Below are 23,729 nucleotides of genomic sequence, written 5' to 3' on the forward strand. Positions count from 1 at the left end.
GCTTTGGGAAAGTATGGTATTTATTACGTTCCCAATCATATGTTATGTTCTTTTAAAGAGTGGAGTGACTTCCCCCTCACCACCAAAAGAGAGAGGGAATTCTTCCTTCTCTGAGATGCTCTGGATTGGGCTGGAAGAGAGAAAGGTCAGACTGCAGGGTATTTCATGTAAGAAAGCCATAGCAAGAAGCTCACAGCTCACTTGGAGAACGCAGGAAGTAAATAAAATTCTTGCGAGTCTTTGCTGTCACCTAGACATGAGAGGGGCCTAAGAGACTTCACTGCAACTCAGGAAAATACTGAGTTAAGGGGAAGCAAGGACTCGCATGCAAGGGCACAATAAGCAGAGGAAGAGTTACTTCCAACCACCTTTTTATTTTCTGTCTTCCTTGGTCATTTCCGAGTTCTCCCTACTTAAAATTGTGGAAATTTTAATGTAATAAAACCTGCCTTTTTGATTTTGAGAGAAACATTTTCCTGAGGATCAGGTCAGCTTCAATTCCTGTCACACTTCTTATTAAGCACATTTTACAACAGTATGAAACCTGATTTTTTTTTAGACATTATTGTATACATTTCAGTTTCCCAGTTTTAAGGATGCATAGTTAAAAATATTATTATTAATGTTTGCTTAGGAAGCAGTGTAGGAAAAGTGTCTGGACTTCAGCTGTCTTTTGCCAAATCCTCCATCTGCCCAAGACCTAAACATATCACAATATAACCTTGCATTACCAACAGCCTGCATTTTCTTCTGAACAGTTCCACTACTTAGGCCTACGTGGTTGCAGGCTTTGAAATATAAACCGCTAACAAAATGATCTGGCATTTTGACTATTACAGCTCAACAGTCACATTGTATGTGAAATGCTAGATAAAGGTGGAATTTATTTATTTGCACTGTGGTTACACTTTGGAGTGCTCTAGTTATAGATCAGGACCCCACAAGGGACACCAACACTGCTCCTACCACAAGTCTTCATAACAGAAATAATTTAATAACAGATTCATGTTACTTCAAAGCTCAAGAAAACCACCACCACAGATCCCGTAAGAGAGCTAGATGTGAAAGGACAGCAGTGACTTTAATGATTAAGTAGCTAAACTTCTATGGTTTTGTGGAAAAAGTGAATTGATCACCTCTAAGTACCTTAAAAAAACCTGTACATTTTGCTGGGGTTTTTGATGAAGGAGTTTACTCCTTCACCAATACAACCGCAGTTCGTTCTTTCTGGTACCTCAGTGTCATTAATTTAAAGGGAGAGCTTACATCATCACTCTTGAGTTACTTGACAGCTTCAAGTTTTGCCTGTGGGTGTTATACTGCTCCCAGGGACATCTTATATAATAATGCAGATGTCATTTTTCAGCTGGCACAGCACATCTACTAACTTAAATTTCAGAGATCCATGACAGTACAGAGTCTTCTTAAAGCTCTGAATATCAGCAAGGAGTTTGCATCTTCAAGAGTAGCACAGGCTCCTCCCTCTGTGAAACTAAAAATACTTTTGAAATGTAAAACAAATACCTTCAGTAAGAGCTGATCTCTTTGTAAGACAACCTATGATGAATAAGTTAGAAAATAAACATACTTCAAAACTTTTCTGCAGAAATTAGTGTAAGGGGGAAAGAAAGAAGGCACCATTGTCAAAAGGCGACTCAGCCAAGAAAAATGTCTTGGAAAGCTCACCTGATTCATGTATCTGAGACCTGAGCTTTTACATCTAATAAGCCTTGATAACCTAGATATCAGAAGCCATAGGGGGTTTTTGTTGGTTTTGTTTGTTTGTTTCACTCCGTAGTTGGCTCACTGTAGAACTAGCTTTGGGTTCTACTAGAGAGAATAAATAAGGAAGAGTCACCACTTCCCACTCTGGATGTCATGCTCATTATTGAAACGCACTCTTATTTAAATTATTATAGTTTTCACTTCCTGCTACTTAGTATTATGTTTCTCTCTGTCAGAGAAAGAGGCTTTTAGTACCTTTTTTTGTCCTCTTCATGCATTCACAGACAAATCAGGTCACTGCAAACAGATTTTCTGTTTCTGAACAAATACAGTAGCAAAACCTATACATTTGAACAAAACTCCTTTATAGTTTTCCAACTGACTTTACTAGAACATACACTCTTTCTGAAGACCTAACCTACTATGGCATGGTAATTATGGCTTTGTGCCATCATTCCCATCTTCATTATTTCTCTCAATGTAATTTCTGTTTTTAATTATCCACAAATTTTATCACTTATTTCATTACTAAAAATATGAAAACTGCATTAACCTAGAACCATTCTCTATAGCCCTAGAAGAAATACTTCCTTTCAGTGATTACTGTTATCTGCTAATTAATCAGTTCTACATCCATTTAACATCCACTTTGTGGATAATATGATTGCTATATTTTAATTTACACTATTACATCTATTTTTGTCAAAAATGATTTAAAAGACCTATTTTCCAATAGTCACATGAGATCACTCCTGTTATCTAAGTATTTCCAAATCTGCAATAGGATCCCATCATACAGATTTTTTACCTAGAACTGATAAATGCTAATTGAGCTAGTCACCTAGTTTACCCCACTTTTCTTAAAAAGAAAACGTAGAAACCACCATTTCTGAATTTCTGTATTACTCCAAGGTTTATTCAAAGTGAACATAAAAGGCCAGATATGTCCTTCAGCCAGCTTCTTTAGAATCTGCAGATTCAAATTGCTTAACCATCCTAGGCTTTTTTCCTAGCAAGCAGAGTTTAACTTATTCCTCCATTAGAGAATTATTATAGTAGTAATTAGTGATCCTGCTTTTTTTGAAGTAAATACTTTTCACTTTTCCTAAAATCTATGCAATTCATGAAACTTTGATTCTTGTTCAAGCAACAGGACAGCAACAACTTCCCAATGAAAGTGCCAGTGACCATTACCAGGTGTGATGTTCATGATCCTCAACCTGTATCAGGTCAACTATTCACAATTATTGTGCTCCGTCAAGGTCTGGCCACATGCCATTTTCTTCAAAGCTACTGGGTCTTTACTTGTAAGGGAGACCTGTATGCTGGAGAATGAGAAAGAACTTAGTCCTATGATCAAGATGCAACAACTTTTCTCCATGGCTTTTATTATGCTAGAGAGGAGGAAAAGGGGAGCACAGGGAAGAAAAAGATTGTCTGTGATTTTGTACAGATGTGTAGAAATAGCACAAGTTTCTGTGGGTTCCCCAGGCAACTGCTAGCTTAGAGAACTGTTAACATGCTCTTCTCCTAGCAACAGCATCAAGAGCTTAACAAAGCATGAAGCAGGATCTCCTGAATTCTGTTTATTTTGCTTACCTTATGTTAATATTTCTTTCATTTGTGACCTCAAAATGCTAACTCAACATCAAAAATCATGATATCGGTGCCAAACTAGGTTATATAGAGCAGATTATTTGGTAGAGATCAGTCTCACTAGCAGCCTTATTGTTCTAACATGCTAAATACAAAGTATACTCTTCAAATCTTAAAGAAAAGACTATGCCACTACTGAGAAATAATAAAGGCCTGAAGATTTGCTAGAAGTTTTGAAAAAAAAGACCCTGCAGAAACATAACAAGTAAAACCTTAATATAATTCATATACATGTAGAGAGTGCCTATGAGAGGAATAGAAGACATAAGAAGCAAACATAACCAGATGAAAAACATTTGAGTGGTCAAATGGGCAGATAAGGAAGAAGAGTTGTTGATAAAGTGCACATTTCAGCTGAGTGAAATCAAAGTACAACTTCAAACTAGCTATTTTTATGATCAAAAAATACTGACTTTCAGATTACTTTCCCACTGTACATGCTGGTAAGGCAGCTCCTAACTTAACAAAATTAAACACAAGAACATTGAGCTTGACCTCTATTCAGAAACACTTCCTCACAAGCAAGGAAAGAGCATAACAAAAACAGCCTGGCTTATCAAGCCTGCCCCAGTAGATGACAGTCAAACGTGGTATATAAGTCAAGCAATACACAATACACCTACTAGAAAAAGGTAATGGAAAAAGATGACTAAATACCAGCCAGACAAAATTAAGTAAGAAACAACAGAATACACATACAAAAAAGCAGTATTCTAAAGGAAAAATAACCTCACTTCAGTAGTAGGACACACAACCAGCCTCACTGATCCATAGTGCTATTTCAGAACTTTTAACGCAGATTCCTACAGCTCTCACTATCAAAAACCAAGACAAATACTCACAGGCTGTAAACTATAAGGTGACAATGCATCAAACAACTGTAAGGCAACAATAACATGTGAAGAAACTAAAACTAAGCTTACTTTGAATTTCTTCCTACTCCTTCTTTATACCAGCAGCTGTTGCTCAGTGGCAACTGCCTCCCAGCAAATACAGCTGCTGTGTTACAGCATAAGAACTAAAAAGTAAAACAGAGAAGTGGGAACAATCAATCTAGTTTAACTTTTTCCATGAAGTAAAATGCAGAGTACTAAAGAGGAAGCACAGATGGCAGGAAAAGAGGTCTTAAACATACAAGTTCTCCACAGTTCAAAGTGATATGATGGGTAAGATACTCCTTATTTTAAAATAGGTAGCTAAATACTGCCTTTAGTTCCACGCTAGCAACTCTAATGAAGTCGGTAGCGATGCAGAAGCATTACTGAAGGTTGAACTTTGCCGAACCCTGCAAACATACACTTACTTAGCTTTATGAATGCACCTAAACTCCTTCAAATCATTGTTTACATGTGACAAGCAAAGAACGTGTATGCTTACAGGAGCAGAGTACAGTCTTTCATCTGAAAGAAAAATGTGAATTTTTATGCCAGATGGTCACTTTGACTTTTAAACAGTAAGCAGCAGCATATTTTCACTTGTATAACCTAAAAGTTATTTACACAAATCCCTGCAATTCTGTGGCAATGCTCATTATGTGTGTACTGCACCACAAACAGAAATTTTCTCCAATAGCCATTTTACATGGGATATGAGAGGATATTTCTTCAGGAGAAGACTACTGCCAGATGAAGCTCTTCTCTAACTCACCACATAAAATCTTCTGTCTGTTCTCCTAGAAAAGGAAGTAGCAGATTTATTTTGTGAGTAAGAGAATAAACTAGCCTGATGGTGACTTGTTGCTTTAAATACAGTTCACCATAACACTACTAAGTTAGAAGCATGTACAATTTACTAAATACCACTAAAAAGATAAAAATATAAAGGGATTAAAATTTTGCTGTTAGACCTATTACTGAATAGATATTAGGGAACAGAATTCCTTTTAAATTTAAGACTTGCAACATAGATCTGGTATAACACTGCTCTCTTGTGGTTAAATACATGCAGTTCATCTGCAGAATATCAACTATTTACATCAATTATTTTCAAAATTTTCAAATATATTTTATTCTAAGACTTCTTTGCTCTTTAGGGGTTTATCACAACCAGTGCCAACTCCACCCCTGCACACTGTGCTGCTACCTCTGTTACTTAAACAGGGAATTTAGGCTCCTGCTTTTGGTTCTCTGACCCATTGAATTTAAATGCCTAAATTAGCCTGAAACAAAAGGTATGAATACTTCCATCCCAATAATAATCAAAATGAAAGTCTGAACAGTCCTGCTCACATACAGAAATAATCTGCTTTTAAAGCCTCCTTCAGCCTTCCAGACAAATAGCCTGAATGAAAATGTAAGCAGAAATTAAAAGGTAAAGAGGACTAGAAACATAGCTGGAGCAAAAGCACCACATTGTTTTCCTTTCAACATGAAAAAAAAATATCAAATTCCTATTGCAGAAGGAGATATCCTGCTGACAGGATTATTGGGGAAAATAATGAATATCAAAAGAAAGGCCTTTTGATTATTATAATCAGTTATTAGAACTAATTCTCTAAATAAGGAATACCGTGGAAACTAATGTCTAGCACAATCAAAAATGCCTCTCAGCTAAATAGCTAAATTATAGCTAGATAAAACACAGTAAAATTATGATATTGCAAATGAAACTACTATTTCAATCTCCTAGTACAAAACATGACATTTGAATTTAGAGATTCCTTTAGCAACACAGAAGGTTTTAGAATCTTCATTTTTTGCTAGGATGGCAAGTTCAAATACCTTTTGTAGGTGCTTCCATATACATCTGAATGAATTAGGATTCATACTCACAATGAAGTGATTTTCAGTCTTTTCTTTCTAGTTCTGTTAAACACAGGCCAAGATCATTTATTTGTAACTTAATTTTGAGATGTCCTAATATAAATTAAATAACAGATATTTGGGTTAATATCAGTTATCTTATAGAAGATAGCAATTTTATTAACACACACCCACAGATTGACAGGCAAAACATTTCTTTGCCAAAAAATTAGAGATACAAAAAGTACATTGAAAACTGATGATAAATACAATTATTTCTGTCAGTGACTGGTATTAAAAAGAGAGAAAATATTTCTGAAGCACAAGAATTTGTAAGTAATCTGGGTAAATAATACTGAAGTGGACAAAGTATTTCCCAAGTTGAAGGACAGCTGTCTTCTTTAGCCTTTACCCACAATATAATTTTAGATTTTGTTAAAACTATCACAGCAGTTAGACACTGGGCTCCTAAACAAAATGTTTCAAGGTATAACTACGGAGCATGACATGCATTGTTATAAACCACTGAAACATTTACAAACAGCAAGAGAGGAAAAAGCTTGTCAAAGACGTTTCCAGATTGTGCCTTTCACATTTGTCAAACTGCAAGAAACAAAAGCAGATTTATACAGATACAAGCATTAATCCACGTCTTTTTTCTTTTTACATAACTCAGGTTATTCTTTCTCACAACACATGCATTGTTTTTGATGGCTTTATAAGATTCGTTTCTTACAAAATCCCTTCTATACTTGCTATCCAATACCTGTCCCTTTTTTGCTATACTGTTTATAGTACCTTCAGCTTCATACTTCAACAAAGTATTTTGAAAAGTAATGAAAAAATTCCCTCTTTATACCTTGGTGATTTACAACAGGTATCCTATTCCTTCTAGGTAAGCTACATGCTTCCCATCCAAATCTTTGAAATTAAATTGGATAATTTAAAGTACACTGAGTTTCTCTGAGGGAAGCTCCCATACATACCATTACGGAATTTACCTACTTCCAATTTCTCAGAGGCAGAACTACATTTGTTAAGGCCGGCACACTTGCTGATGAACCAGATGGTTCAAATGTGCTTTCTTGTAACAACTTCTCTCCTTTTTAACCTATTTCTTTTATCCCCTGAGGATTAATATTCTTTCTTAATAATCCTTATACCTTGAAAAGTGAAAATCTTGAAGGGCATAGTGACCAAGAGAGTCTGACTATGCCAATACAGGAAGAAGTATTGAGACAAGAGAAGTTGGTGAAATAATTGAATGGAATAGAACTGTTATATATATAGTACAAAATATATGATGCTGCATACAAGCAGTAAGGCAAGAAAGGAAAAAAAATCAGTACATTTATTGAAGAAACACTACAATAGCTTCACTATTAAGTTATACTAAATTATATAAATACTGCAAAGATATAACAAAATAAATAGGACATATCCACCTTTTGTAGATTTTATCCACGAACAAAGATTTTCAAAACAGTTTTGCAAGGAAAAAGAAAAAAGTATAAGCTGTAAAATGAAACTGAGAAAGGACAGTATGTCTTTCAAAACACCTCCAGAAACAGAAATCAGTTCAGCATTTTAAAACCTCAAACAAAATCACAAAAGCAAGCATTTTAGCAGGAGTTAGTGCCCTAATAGTTATTAATTGCATTATTAATCTTTTAACTACCATTTAGACTCTACAAAGTCAATTACGGAAGTTTACTTCACAGGCACTTTGAAAGAATTTGGTAATTAATCCTAGACTTACACTTCAAAGAAGTTTCAAGAATCATTTTCCGTATCTAGCAATAATTCTCCCAAACAAGATAAAAGCTAAATGAATGGCCTGTGGGCTGACACGTGAGCAGAATTTTGTAAGATGGCAAGCACTAGCACTGAAAAACAAAGAATATAAAGAAAATAAAATAAATACATATATATAAAAACCTGCTTGGGTCTACAGTTTTGGTCACCATCAGTTTTCAAATTCTAGAGGTTTGTCATTAAAACTTCAAGAGAAGCAGCGAGCCTTTAAAGCCGCATCAAATTTCTAAAGGAACTACTGCTGCTTACATCAGTTCTCTTCAAAAAACGTAGCACAAACACCAAGACATTCCACCTGAAGCTAGCTGCCTCTGTATATTGGGTAACTTATTCTAATTGTGATTTTAAAAATAAGTTATTAACAAATGTATGCTTTTCTTCAACATAATGTATTTATATTTATAAAAGAAATGAGATTACATAATCTCAATGTCTAAACGAACAAATAAAAGAATTATCAAGTTATTCTTCACAAATGCCAGTGAAACTATACATAAGATGGACCTTTTACATAGCAGTACATTCTCAATGCCAAACGTGTTAAGTATGATGAATATACATGCCTGAGAAAGAAAAAAATATTCATACTGATATTGAGGACAATGCTGTTCAGAAAAAAGCTGCATTTTCTCACTTAGACTTGTAATAATAAGGACTTGTATCTCAAAATAAGTGAAAGTTATTAAATCAAATCATGCCATTGACTGAGGGCAATATGAATGTCAAATTTTCAACTGTTTCTCTCGTTACAGTGGGCTGATACTGCCCATTTTGACCATGGGAAAACTTCAGGAAGCCTTCATTTTTTCTATGTGTCTTTCAGCCAAGTCACAGCAGTATGTTAAACATTGGAATAGAATCTGCAAACTATTCAAATTTCACACAGACATGCAACAACAATGCTCTAAAGTATCATACACAATTAATTCATAGATTATTCAGATAAACTTGGAAGGTAATACAGATGTAGCCGAAGTCAGTGTCAGTATGAAAAACATATTGCTAGACCACATGGGGATCTTTTCTGAGAACCTGGTACAGGAATCAGGATCACAATTGTCTCCCAGATACCTACAATCACTGGCAAACAGATTTCAGATAAAGCAGAAGTGAAATCTGCCTGCAGACCTTACCAACATGGGGACACCAGTTGCTTCAGTAGTCTTGCCTGCAGGACTTTCTTTTCCCAAGGCTTCTGATCAGTAACTCAAGGCTAACTTGTTTAGCAGGATCCCTTTGTCAGTTAGGCTTTTGCAAGAGCCCCATATATGATTTTACTATTTAGGTAGGACTAAAGAACAATGTAATTAATTCCTGAAAAGAGGAATAGACTGAGGGCAGAGAATACTTTTACATATTCTCTGCTGTGCCCTTCCCCAAAACCTGTACCTTCACATACAGAGAGATGGCAAATTATATATTAATTGTCCCTCACAAGCAGCGAGTATTTGGACAGGTCTGGTATATTATAGGAGTTTGTCAGCAAACAGTGATATTCTGACAGTTCAAGTAATTGTATTTATTAGTCTCCTTGTAATGGGAATCTTACTGATAGAGAACTCAAATTACTTTGGATCTCCTAGGGAAAAAATCCTGAAGAGTGCTTTTAAGCAACCACGTTGTACTTCTCCTTCTAGCCCTATTTATTCAAAATATTTGAAACATTTATTCTTGCTTCGATTTTATCAGTTGAAAAACTGGATATACTGTACACATTTCTTAGTCTTTCTAGTGGAAAAAGAAAAGCAGCTTTCATTCCAGAGACCTCCCCAGCAACTCCTGAAGGAAGACATCCTGCCCAAAAATTCATCAGGTGGTAGGAGAACAGATTTTCCAGAATTCTTCAGTGACAAGAATAAGGCAGCACAACATTTCACAAGATTGTTCCAGCAGACCAATAGAGTGCCCATGTTCCCGAGTCTCTTCCTCCTCCCCCACATTACTACTACATCTCTAAGAGTTGCATTGTCACTGAGCAATTCAGTCAGGGACCTTATGTAAACAAGATTTGTAGGTACAGAGCATGGATTCTAGGTAGGCGCAGATAACCTCAGGTTGCTTCCAAATTGTTGATATAGATGTCTTAGTCGAAGAAAATAAGATGACAAAGCCACGTTTCCTTTAGTTCTGAAAGGGAGAAAAATCTCTGCAAAGGGTGCTAATCTTTTCATTACTAAACATCACTGTCTGAGTTTTGCAACTTCTTAGTACTGAAAACTGTCAGATGTTACCAGATGCCACCCACAGACTTCTCAAGGTATACCAGGGCTCAATGCCTAATCTAATTTACATCTAGAACTACATAAAACAAAGAATCTGTTCTTGTAACACGTGTAGGTGGTACATAGTTGAAAAAAGTCACATGGCCCATAACTTACTCTTCCCTAAGGAAGCCAATCAGCTATACAAACTGCGTTACTGCACAATTCACATCAGATCGACACAAAAATCAGAGATAGTGCTGTATTGGGTTTGCGTGGCAAGGTTTTGGTAGTGGGGGCATTACAGTGGTGGCTTCTGTGAGAAGCTGCTGGAAGGTTCCCCCATGTCCAACAGAGCCAATGCCAGCCGGCTCCAAGACAGACCTGCCGCTGGCCGAGGCTGAGCCCATCAGCGACGGCAGTTGCGCCTCTGGGATAGCGTATTTAAGAAGGAAAAAAAGTTGCAGGGGGCACAGGAACGGCAGCTGGAAAGAGGAGTGAGAACATGTGAGAGAAACAACTCTGCAGACCCCCAGGTCAGTAAAGAAGGAGGGGGAGGAGGTGCTCCAGGTGCCAGAGCAGGGATTCCCCCACAGCCCATGGGGAAGACCATGGTGAGGCAGGCTGTCCCCCTGCAGCCCACTGAGGTCCATGGTGGAGCAGATATCCACCTGCAGCCCAGGGAGGACCCCACACTGGAGCAGGGGGATGCCTGAAGTAGGCTGTGACCCTGTGGGAAGCCTGTGCTGGAGCAGGCTCCTCGCAGGACCTGTGGCCCCATGGGGGACCCACACTGGAGCAGTTTGTGCCTGAAGGACTGCAGCCCATGGAAGTGATCCACGCTGGAGCAGTTCATGAAGGACTGCAGCCTGTGGGAACGACCCACATTGGAGAATTTCATGGAGAACTGTCTCCCACGGGAGGGACCCCACACTAGAGCAGGGGATGAGTGAGGAATCCTCCCTTTGAGGAGGAAGGAACGGCAGAAACAACGTGTGATGAACTGACCGCAACCCCCATTCCCCATCCCCCTGCACTGCTGGGGTAGAAGGAGGGAGAGAATCCGGGAGGTGAAGTTGTGCCCGGGAAGAGCGGGAGGTTGGGGGAAGGTGTTTTGAGATTTGGTTTTATTTCTCATTACCCTACTCTGGTTGACTGGCAATAAATTGAGTTAGTTTTCCCCAAGTTGAGTCTGTTTTGCCCGTGACAGTAATTGGTTGAGTGATTCTCCCTGTCCTTATCTTGACCCACGAGCCTTTTGTTATATTTTCTCTCTCCTGTCCAGCTGCACGGGGGGGGGGGGGGGTGATAGAATGGCTTTGGTGGGCACCTGGCATCCAGCCAGGGTCAACCCACCACAAGTGCCCAAGAACCGGAAGGGACACACAGCTCACTAACATTTGCAGATGCTTCTGAAGTCTGACACTAGATCCTTGGTTTAAGAGGTACTAAGAAATTTCTGAGAGAGTTCCCTTCCAAAATGAAAAGACACTTTCAAATTCAAAATTCCCACAGCAAAATGCTCCTGTAGGCCAAACTTGTAGTTAAATGATGAACTTGGGAGAGAACAGAAAAAACATACAAAAGGAGTCCAAAACAATAGTTCTGAAGAGAAGAAACTGCTGGTCGCATAAAGCAATTGAAGTAGGAGAGAGAGACTACTGTATTCAGGGCTTTGCAGATTGGTTCAGTCTCTCACAGCAAGAATTCCACCTTCACGTTTGTCAGTCACAACAGAATGGCCGCAAACCCTAACCCCCCTGGATCTATGAATGCTCAGATAACACAGGAGATAACTTGCTCCACCTCATCACACTGCAGATACTGAGCAAAAGGGAGCTGATTCATAGGCTGTATGCTCACCAAGACTCAACTCCCTTCATATCCTCTTCTGCAGGCACTGCATGGACTTCCCTCACCATTGCTCCCTGCTGCCCCTATAAATACCAGAGACCACAGCAGCAGACAAAAAACAATGGGGAGCTTTGATAGAAGAGGGCAAGACAGCTAAGCACAAGGCCAAGCTGGCTATTCTGTATGGATTTCATAGCAGTTGTCAAGTTTAGATAGAGAATGAGGCAAATGTGTTATTTTGAAAGTGGAGCAAAAGAGAAGGTCAGACTGTTATGGACCAAGGGAGGAATGGGAGAATGTGATAAAGTTCAGTAATCACTAAATTCAGAAAAAAACATCTAGAAGACATAACTTTAGAAGCATAAAATCGCAAGCCACTTAAGCTCCAGTTTTAGACAAAAGACAACTTTTAAAACAGAAGTATGGGATTTGCACAGTAATTTCTTACAATTGTGCAAATAAGACTCAGCAGTAAGAGGGAATCCATCTGCCAGTCTACTCTTGTAAGTGAGCAGGGAAATATGGGGGACACAGGACATACAAGGGACATATTCAACAGTCTAATTGATAGGATTTTCGTTTTATACATCAGGATCATTAGACAAAAGATGAAGTGAAGGCAGCTATTGTAAGCAGGGGATCATAATAAATTTGCAAAGAAGGGACTCTTAAGTACCCTGGCAGGAAAAATGTAAGCTCTATTTTAATTCATTTCATATCATACAATTTATTTAAGAAGTTGTCTAATATGGTCAGTTCTTAACAAAAAAGTTAGTCTGCAACACAAAATGCCACTACCACAGACATCTATGATATAACAGAAATTTTATTTTATAAACTCTTGTGAGCAAAACAGACTTCATATGGAGAAGCTAAGGAGGGATTTAATGTTTAACATATGGAATTTTAGATTATGTGCTAGCAGATCTCTCTACAAGGTCTTTTTTATCTCAGAACACAACTCCCCCATATTACGGGCTTTAACAGACAGCCTATAGTTTACTTACAGCACAACAAGGTTTCACAAACATAAAAGTTCATCTACTGACCCAAAATAAATTAGAATACTGTTTGCACATGGAATACAGAGTTGCATCAGCAAACTGCAAGGAAAACTGAGGCAACTATACTATTCTAATAAAACAGTATTAGCTACCATTATATACAGTCAGTTATATATAAACACACTTTCAAGAAGTTTACCCTTCCTCATTATTTACACTGGAGTGCAAACAGACCACACACCTCAGCTGCCACACCAATAATTATTTTTCTTTCACACACACTTCTTTCCTGCATTGCCCAGGTTTCAAACACACTGCTCCATAGCAATAAAAGCCTTCTTTTGGTTCTGTGCTTCTCATAAAAGCATTACATCCACAAGTTTGGCTGCTGGGAAACTAGGGAGAAGGAAGAGGCAATTTTACAAAGCCTGCAACACCTGAACTTCAATAGCATAGGAGAGACATGTTCTAGAACACATTACAGCACCTTACAGCAGTTTCAAAGTAGACCTGCCACTTGTACACACTATGAAGTTTCCTCAGAAGTCTCCATCAGTTAAATAAGAGCTCTCACTTTCCACGTTGGTACCTGTTTAACTTCATCAGTTCTTATAAGGCTAGATTTTGCATTTGGCTTCAGACTGCAACGTCCAACCTGGGAAGCAGGGACACAGTTAAAACAAAATTATACCCAAGACAATTGAATGAGAAGACATTTACAATAAAGACAGTTTGGAAAAGTTCTTGCACTTCTCTTAATATAGGAAGAATAAAATGGTAAGCCTGTGCAATTGCTTTAAGTACATTTATTCTTCAAAACACTCAAGGGTAAACTAGAGGCTTGACTACAAGCTCTTAAGATTATTCTGCTTTAACCAGAAAAAAACCATCTTTCTGTATCTACTTCTGAATATGCTGGCCCTAAGCAGTCTCTCTTCCAGCACTTTATAATGCAGCTGTTAGATCCTGGAACGAAAGCTCTTCTATAGACAAGCTGTTTCAGGATCTGACTTTGATCTTTGTGTCTAGAATCAGGTATGTCAGCTATGCAATGCAATGGTCTGCAGCATTCAAAATACAAGCCTGGCTGTTTTTAACAAGTTCCTTATTTTTCCTTTGGGAAAAAAAAAAGTCAACAGGGAAATTTATTAAGACTGCAACAGAGCTGTTGACTCATTATGGTCTGTAAAATATATGCTACATTTCACTTGCAGAATCATTGTGGCAACTGAAATTAAAAAAAATTTAAAAATCATTATAGCTGGAAATAGAAACACACACCTTGGCTTTCCTTATGTTTTCAGCCAAGCAGCTAGCCACGCATATAAGCGGCTGACTTCAAAGAATGTCTGGATTGCCATTATATGTTTTGCATTATTATTTCCCTCCATTAGGCTAACAAATACCACAGTCCAAATCTTTATCTCACTCTTAAGATACAAAGACAGAATTGCTAAGCAGAGACACAGTTTAAATTACTGCCACCTATTTCTATCCATCTTATCTAAGCAGTTCTGAGGTTTGCGGAGGTCTTTAACAAATAACCAACAGTACTACTGGACTGTTGAAGTAGCTTGCACAGGCTGCTCTACAGAAACCAGCGCTCAGAACTACCTTAGTCTGATTGTTCTGTCTACCACGCTTTTCTTGTTCATAGCAAAACCTGTATTTTTCATGGGCTTTGCAACAGCATTCAGAATCACAACTCATTCTGGTTAAAAATGCAAACTGTGTGAAAATGATGCTACCTCAAAGAAAACTATTACAGCCAGTGCTTTCATTTTCATTTCTGAACACATAGCACGTGTTAGTCAGACTTCTCTGTACCTTCCCAGCATCTTTATTTGTAAAATTAGTCAATAAGTAGTTAGTATTACCAACTAGAAACACAGTTTCTAGTCATGGATACTTGCCAGTTACCATCAAGCAGATGTCCATAGTTCAATCAACTATGAGCTGAATTTTTAAAGTCTGTCTTCTAAGTTTTTCCTCTTGGCACATCTAGAAGTGTATTTACCAGTCTAAATCCACCCAAAATAATTAATCTTTGAGATTCTCTGCCTTGATTATACTTGAAAAAAGAAACTGCCTAGGCTGATGGCTTAAAAACATTGTAGAGAAGTTGTAGACTCATGAAAACCCTGCAACTATCCACGAAAACAGCAGTCACTTCAAGAACATAAAACCAAATTCTTATATAAAAACATACCAGTGGGATCTCTGGACTAGAAAATGGGGAGCTATCAAAAGATCGGTTTTCTTTGTCCACGGAATCATCTTCTTCACCATTTTTATATGCAAATTTCTGCTTTAGTGCATGAGTTAGTAGAGCAACTGGATCCCAATCTGAACTTTGCCTCTTTTGGGGTCTAGAAAGAGGAGTACCCCCAGGTGACCTACAAAAAAAAAAGAAAATTATTGTCTCCTGCCCCTAATCCTGTACTGAGTGATCCACAATCTAGAGACACAACTTCTGTATACACCCTATAAATCCCTGATTACACAAATAATGCTGCTAATGTTATTTGACAGCAATTCACCAGATCAGACTAATACAAGTACACCCAACAACTTGTCAGACAGATTCTTAACTTGAAGCTGTTCAATAAAGAAAAATGGCAGTAAATCAACACAAAGTATTAAAGCATTGCAAATAAATAATGAGCTAAAAAAAGACAAAATGTGCAGTTTTCATAGCAGGTCTCATTTATAAGTTATATTAAGGTGTGTTAGTGGGAGATTCCCATTAACATATTTCATAACCATTGTGAACATAATTGGATTTAAACTTCATTAATTTTAAGTTCAGAACAGCATGCCTTTCTATGGTCTCAAGAGAAAGAACAAACTTAAAAAATTCCTCAGAGCAATTATATTCAAAGAAAACAGCCACTTTGTTCAAGTCAAATATGCAGCCAGGTGACCATAAAGCACCATTTATAAACCACACTTAAGTTTCATTATAAAAAAAAAAAATTATCATCAGATTGGGCACAAAGGCTTCAAAGACAGTTTTTCCCTCCAAGTGAGCACCTGAGCATCCAAATATGAAAATTTCATAGGTAAAAATTACAAAGCAGAGTTTGTATTTTAATTTAGAAAAACTGTTATCAAATTAAAAATCAAAAGATAGCAAAGAGATGTAAGATCAAAACAGCACCTGCACCCCAAAACCTAACATAAATGTGGAAGTTAGTAACTAGCCCAAGAAAAGAAATCATAAGAAAGACTTCCTAACCATCAAGATATTGGGGAAAAAAAAAATTCTAGAGGTATTCCAACTTCTGTTAGTAAAGTGCTATCTCCAGGCCAATGAATTGTACCTATTAATGCACACTGACAGCACTGAGTTCAAAGTCTGGCAGTTACAGTTGATGTCATTTAACACGAAACCTGAAAGGACTGAGTTCACCCTTCCTATAAAAGCAAGCTGTTAGAGCACTTCCCCTACGTGCAAGCTAGTGTTTGGGTGGTAGAAACTGGGATCTTCAGGCTCTCAACTTCTGAGAACAGAGGTCTTCCCTTTACAGTGCACACATTAACCACTGTCAGACTGCTGCCTGAAAGATTATAGCAATTTTGATCATTACTACCTCCAACAATATAAATTCATTATTCACTTAAGTTCTACCTTCAGAAGACAAGTAGATGCCTAAATCCAGAAAGGCATTTCGGATGCACGGCTACCACTTCCTACTAATTATGCCTCTGCTCAACATGATGGTTGCTAAAACTGTCAACCCGAACATTTCACTGTCTTCACTCGCTGTACATGGAATTATATGGAAGAAAACATATATAAGGAAACACACAGGTTTATCTAAGTGCACTTTATATTTGCTTTATTTACTGTGAAAATGTCATCAAAAGTGTAAAGATATGCTTTAGAGTTGCATATAGATAATTTGCCCAACACTTGTGCTAGTTATTTTCAGGGATAAAGCTCACAGTTAAGAAAATGCTGAAATAAGAATGCATTAAGTTTTGGTAAGTGACATTCTTCCCACATCGAGAACTCCAAATATTCATTACAGACTCAGTTGTTCTTATATACTTTTTCAACTCAAGAAGTTCAGAAAAGACATCTGACAACCTCTATTACACCTAGCGTAGCAAAGCAACACTGACCTGAAGAGGTATTGCAGTCTTTAGTAATGCATTTTTGTAACATGTCAACTGTGCTTACCATCAAACCAGTATACCATTAAAAATACTTATAATCCAACTGCAATATTGAATCAAATTTATGAAACATTTTCAATAAAAGATACAGCATGTATTTTCTTTAACGCTACAAAGCCAGGACCAGGATACCTTGGGTATGCTAACAGTAGTTTTCCAATGTTTCCCCAAGGATTTGTCTTTTCACAGTGAATCCAAAAACTTAATTTGTTCAGATCAGTCTTCTGTGACTGTGTAGGCAACTTTGTAAGAAATCTCCAAATAGCAATACAGACACCAACCTGAGATTTGTATACTAAAGCAAGAGACTAGTTTTAAATGCTGTGATACTCAGCATGTTTTAAATGCATCCAAAAGCCATGTCACAAGTATCTTACATTCCAAGCTGTGAACTTAGAAGTTGCCAGCTTAAGTTTGTCAGCAGCTGTTCATTCAATGATGTTTCACATTGGTGTTCTTTGGTGCTACTTAAGTGCTGTGATGCTTATGTAGTCTTGGCTTACTCAGATACACATTCAATTCAACCTACCTCTCAACAGCTCGCAACTGAACTTTGTTTAGGTCTTTCAAAACATCCATCATACTAGGAATGTTCTTTGTGCTCTGGTGATCAGCACTATCAGCTGCAGTTGAACCACTGTTTCTTGCTGCACGACGTTGTTTTATAAGTTCAATTGCTGAATTACTAGCATCAACACCAGATGGTAGACCAGAAGGAAGTGGAGGAGGCGAGGGAATTACAAAGTGATTGTGAGAGACGGACAATGGCGTAGAAGTCATGGCTGGCACTGGGTAAAACCCATCCGGAGTGCTGAATGTTTTAAAGGCTTCTGGATCCAGTTATAAAAGAAAAATAGTGATTTTATTTTTAGTCAGTATACTTTCAATTAATATTAAGCAACATATAGGATGACTCAGCTTTAAGTCAAGAAAACACAGCCCTCTTAAAGCACTTTCTTACATACCTCATGCATTATACCACAGAAGAATTATATTTAAAACAAAGAACATTTTTTTATTTCAAAGCCACAGATTCAGAACTCATGGAATAATGAATCTGAGGTGTCTTATGCTGCTCTGATTTTCCCCATTTGTGTCTTCAATCTAAGCACTAGATAAATCAGCAAAGCAGCACTCCAACAGCAAAGCAGCATGCTACTACATACAGTTCATTCTCAATGGTCTGAAGGTTAGAATAACCCACATGAAGCAAAAGCAAAGGTAACCACAAAACACGTAAAATGCACTACAATACAGAGCACAATGGAGAAGAGACAAAAGAAGAGCCAACAGAACAGCTAACTGTATCACAGAGGTGCCTCACAATAGCACACAAAGGTAACTACCTCGCACCAGCCCAAGTATTTCAACAACCACAGTGGAGTTAGTCTGCAAGTAAGATAATCAAGACCTCAAAACTTTTAAAGGGGAAGAAAAAGTCACAAGATAGTTGGTCTCCAATATGAACTTCTACCTTTGATACTCTAGTGACACACCTATTTGCTGCATTTGTTTTTGTTAAAGCCTGAATCTGACTGACTTAGAATACTTTTTCTATCCATTATTTTGATAACTTGTCAGAAACAGCACAAAACCCCAACAGGATAATTAATAGTCTATAACTTTTTTAAACAGTAACTGGTAGCCTATAGATAGTGTTGTTAGTAAGCTCCTTCACAAACATGGAAACAAGTATAAAGATCACTTAGAATCAACTGCATTCGAAATTGGTAAACAGGCCACAAAATAGAACGGGGGGGCGGGGGCAGGGAGAGGAGAGGTGCCAAATACTAAAAAGAGAAACAAAATACTATATTCTATACGTTTAGTGGGTGCAACTTCAGTTAGAGAAGTTCTCTATTAATATCAGACATGGCAAGCCGTGAACAGGAACTCTACAGCAAAAAAAGGAAAACTGGTTTGCTTCAAACCAGAAGGGCTTACGTGATGGTATGCTTCCCAATGTCTGCGCTGAAACAATTGCAGCAATCTGAGCACGAAGAAAGGTTAGCTCATCTTCAAGCGCAGAAATTTTCTGGAGTGCTGCTTGATCAAAATGACTGTCTTTTTGTGTACTGTGTTTTGGAACACCTTGCATTGAATCTGTAGATGGATGTAGGTCACGATAAGCTGTACTTTTTTCTTTTATCCATAATTCAGTCCTAGAAAGCAACAAAACATAGTTTCAAAAGGCTGAGCCAACATTGGAAATCTCAAAACTTACTCACTCTCTGCTCAAGCAAGTTATCATCATTTAGCAAGACATAAATTTGCAAACTATTTAAAAAAACTTTAAACTTTTAACTACTCATAACGTTAAAAATATTTTAAGTCTCCCTTTGCTCAAGTACAATGCAGATCCTTAAAAAGGCATCATAAAAAATAGTCAGATAATTTACTCCAGGACAGATTATACATCATAAGGTCATAATGTAGGATTGAGCTGTTATTATTCAAAAAATATTAGACTGACACCATAAAGGTGTATCTCCCTCCTCCCTACGTGAAACAGTAGATATGAAAGGCAGGGAGTCAAATAATAGTGATCTCCTAATTAGGCTTCACACATTTTAGTCATTTATCAAACTCTACAAGATAAATGCTGCAAGCAGCAAAGAAATTACAATCTTTCAGAACATATATTGGAGAATAATCATAAATTTTAATAGACACTTAGAGTAAGAACTTCATCTTCTGTAAGCTACATATGAACACAGACTGCATTAGAAAATTGTGCTACAAGTCTCAGGTTTTAATTTTAAAAATTGTTTCAAGTCTGTGCCTGCAGAAATAACCTTAAAATATAAAATAAGTACAAACAAATTATTAAACAAAGAAAGAGATTAAATTTACTTTCTTTATTTATTCAAGATGTACTAAGTTTTGACTGAAACAAACCCAAACCTTTTCCCTTATATTAATCATCCTTTTACTTCAAATCAGACCTGCAGCATTGCTTTCTGATTTGCCAAAAACCCTTGCTCTTCACACTGGCTCAGAAGAAAAAGATACTAATTAAAATACTTGTTCTTGAAAAACATCCCACAGAGCCAGGAGAGAAGGAGGAGGTAGAAGAAAGAATGAAAACAACAAAAGAATGAACTTTTATGGCTCTGTGAGTCAGACTGACTGAAGAACAGTACAAGCAAAACAAAACAGGCCACAGTTCCTTTTAACAATATTCTTACTCTTCCAGTATTTTACAGCTGCTGCAAAAAAACGTTCCATAATTCAGCAGTAACAACTCAGGAATCACAAGATGAAGCACAGCTTTATCAAAACTTCTCTAATAAAAAGTGTGTTATTTCACCAGATTCTTGCAGTTTTGTTACCAGCAAACAGCACAAAGATCACAGACAAACAGGTGCTAATATGAAGTAGAATTACATTGTCTGATACAGATGTAGCGCAAGACAATATGAGTGTCCAAATTTTAATCTTGGTTCTGGCTGAGTCATGCTCTGATATTGAACAGATCCTTTAGAGAAACAGTAAGCCAACTTTCTATTTCTTCTCTAGTCGGGGGCAGAAAAGACTTGTATACTATTTGTGTCTGCAAATTCCTGGATAATTTGTCATTTCACAGTACTACTTTATAATTGTAAAAATATTTTCCTTTAGCACTCTATAAAAGCTAGAAAGAATTATAAAAACTATATTCAAGGTAACTTTTTTTAAATAAAGAAATTATATTTTTCTTTCCATCAAAGCAACCATCAAGGTTTACACACATAGCACTGCAGTAATCAATGTCAAAAAGAGACATTTAAGTTTTTTTTCTTGTTCTCACCTTTATAACATTTAACAAAATGCTTGTAAACTAAAATGATAAGAATAATCTTATTGTATGTTGCAATACGCAAGTTCTCCTTAAACTCCCTCTCTCACAAAGTACTTTGTGAATGAAAACAAACTACCAGTAATGCATCTGATACACTATTACGTGGAAAAACGAGGGTACTTGATTTCAGAAATCTTTCAGCTAAGAATACTATACGTAGTAAGAATTCCCAGGTAAGCAGGAACTGCTTCCCTAAAAAAACCAAAATGTTTCCAGGGTTGGTTTAGCTGGAACCCTGAAAGGGCTAGGAAAACAAAAAAAAACCCAAACACAAAACCACACAACACAAAGAAGAGAAGACATAAGTTACTTTTATTACTCCTTTTTATGCATATATTCTACTTTTACGTACCGAAGCCTAGTAAATGCTTGTCCCTCATCATTTGCCACCCACAGGACATCAGCAAGTGATGGAGCTACAGGCATTGGAGTGGTGCTTTGCTCATTATTACCCAACAGACCTGGGTCTTGAACAAGCTAAAAACAAACAAACAAACAAAAAGTATGAAGAGAAAGCAGATTCAGCACATACTAAAGGTTCTGCCTTGGCAAAAGGAACTTTTAAACAGTGCTGTAAGCAAGTTGAAAACAGTGAGCATAAGGGATGCAACACAAGAGTTACACAAGCTAAGAAGAACAGGAAAGGTATTACAACATTAAGAAACTAGAAAACTTAAATAGTTGAAGCATACGTATAACAATATATCACTTACTTTAAAATAAGGTCTGGGGTAGGGCTCTAAGGAAAGAATTGTCCCAAGTCTACGGACAACACTTCGAGTAGATCCATATTCCTTTTTTTGGCAAACAGATACGACCTAAAAATCAGAATACCTTTTAATCTGAGAAGTAAAATCAAAGCCCTCTGTTCTTACAATCAAAGTTATTAAATAATTTAAAGTTATATGTTATTAAATATAACGCAGTTAGGTTAACCTAATTTTACAATGCTCTTCTCAAGCTGAAAGTCCAAAGAGGCCTGCACTGTTTTAACAGACTGTTTCCAAAACACTGCCAAGGTACAGCCTGTACCCAGTATATTTTAGAGCAGCACAAAGGCCAACAAGGAATGTAGCAGCTACATCATGTAGCTAGCAATATTCTAGAGATACTGACAAAAGAAAAAGCACGTATTTGAGTAAACATCTGCATCTATATAAGTCTTGGGGAAAAAATCAGTAAAGAATTGAAATAAGTTTAATGTACCTTGACCTGATACTTCCTTATGACTGCATATAACTGCTGGAAACGCCTTCTCGATGAGACTGCTGAAGGAAGACACGTTCTGATTGTATGACTGATACTGCTGCCAAATACACGAGTTTCCAAAAATATGGCCTGTCAAAAAAAAAAAAACCACAAACAAACAAACCCACGAAACCAGGAACTTCCTTCAGTGAAACCAGAAAATAACCAGGATAACTCAAACTACTACTCCTAGAGATAATTTAGCAGTTTCACATAAACAAACCAAGAACTTCCTCAGAACTAAAGCTGCAGCAGTACCTTGCTATTGACACCCATCACTGAAGAGCTGCCCAGAAACTCACACTCTAGCACCGGATCCTGACACTGCACTAGTTAACCTTTTCAGTTTCCCATACAACACCTTTCCCAGGTCTCTGAAAACACAGGATTAACTGCAACTTGGGAATCGTTATCTAGCCTTTCATTTAAAACAGCAAAACAGCTGAAGTTGCTGATTTTTTTTTTTTCCCCCCTGTTCAGAGAAAAAAGAACCACTTGAATGGCTGTATCAGAACAGTGACCCCACCAAATCCCATATGCGGGCAGCGTGTCTCATTATACCAATCGAGCTTTCCCATACCGACAAACCCAACCGTACCCAAGGAGCAAAGCCCGTCCTACCGCAAGCGTGCGGCGGCTCCGCGGTGACGACCCTTCCTCCCCTTCACCGCAACGGCTGCAGACAGGACGCCCCGCACTAGCAGGTCTCCAGGCGCCGCCCGGCAGGAGACAGCCCCCGCCCCGGCCCCGGGTCTCACCTGGTCGGGCGGCCAGCCAAAGTACTCCAGCACTCGCCTGAGGAGAGCCAGCACCAGCGCCATGGCTGCCGCGCCCGCTGCAGGGCGGAACGGAGAGGTCGCCGCCCCCCGCGCAGGCAGGGACACCGCGCCGAGCGACGGCCGGCCTCCCCGGCGCTCCCCCCTCACCGGCAGGCAGCCAGCCGGTGCCCCCTCTCTTCCTCGGGAGCCCGCACAGCTCCTCTTATCCGCCGCCGGCGCCCCGAGCCCCCGGCCTCAGACAGCGGCCGACGGGCGCACAAGCCGCCCCGAAGCCCGGCTAGGCCGCCCGGGCTGGCAGCACCAATCAGGAGTAGGGGCGTGACAGAAAGGCTACCGCGCCAATAGGAAGTAGCCAGTGCTTAGCGCGGAGCCAGTAAGGGAGGGAGGGCGGAGCGCGCTGGCGGGGGCTGTCGGGAGGGGGGCACGTTCGAATGCTGCCGTCCGGCCAGCCGGGCGCTGTGCGGTGCTCGCCGCCCGCCAGAGCGCCGCCGGGCCGGGCCGCTGCCTGCTGGTGGTCCCAGCCCGCCCCCTCCTCCGTGGCAGACTGACGAGCGTCGTCGGGCTGTGCTGCGTGGGGAGAGGGCAGCTTCACATGCCAGAATGATGCGAGTTATCCTGCTCGTAAGAAAACGTAACTTCAGGGTGTGCGACAGCAGAAGAGGGTACACATCAACGGACGAGAC

At 38.5% G+C, this 23,729-nt stretch overlaps 1 protein-coding gene across 1 annotated transcript; it reads right to left on the minus strand.

Moving 5' to 3' along the window:
- Positions 1-12,800: 12,800 nt before the first annotated feature.
- On the minus strand, positions 12,801-23,286 carry MTFR2 (mitochondrial fission regulator 2). Its single transcript, XM_052784443.1, has 8 exons — positions 23,026-23,286; positions 22,226-22,357; positions 21,733-21,837; positions 21,372-21,496; positions 19,123-19,340; positions 17,708-18,008; positions 15,206-15,392; positions 12,801-13,651 (listed from the first exon to the last, which is right to left on the minus strand). The coding sequence occupies exons 1-8, from the start codon at positions 23,086-23,088 to the stop codon at positions 13,553-13,555; spliced, it is 1,230 nt and encodes a 409-aa protein (XP_052640403.1). The 5' UTR covers positions 23,089-23,286; the 3' UTR covers positions 12,801-13,552.
- Positions 23,287-23,729: the final 443 nt, after the last annotated feature.

Source organism: Harpia harpyja, chromosome 4, assembly GCF_026419915.1.
Source record: "Harpia harpyja isolate bHarHar1 chromosome 4, bHarHar1 primary haplotype, whole genome shotgun sequence".
Lineage (NCBI taxonomy): Eukaryota > Metazoa > Chordata > Aves > Accipitriformes > Accipitridae > Harpia > Harpia harpyja.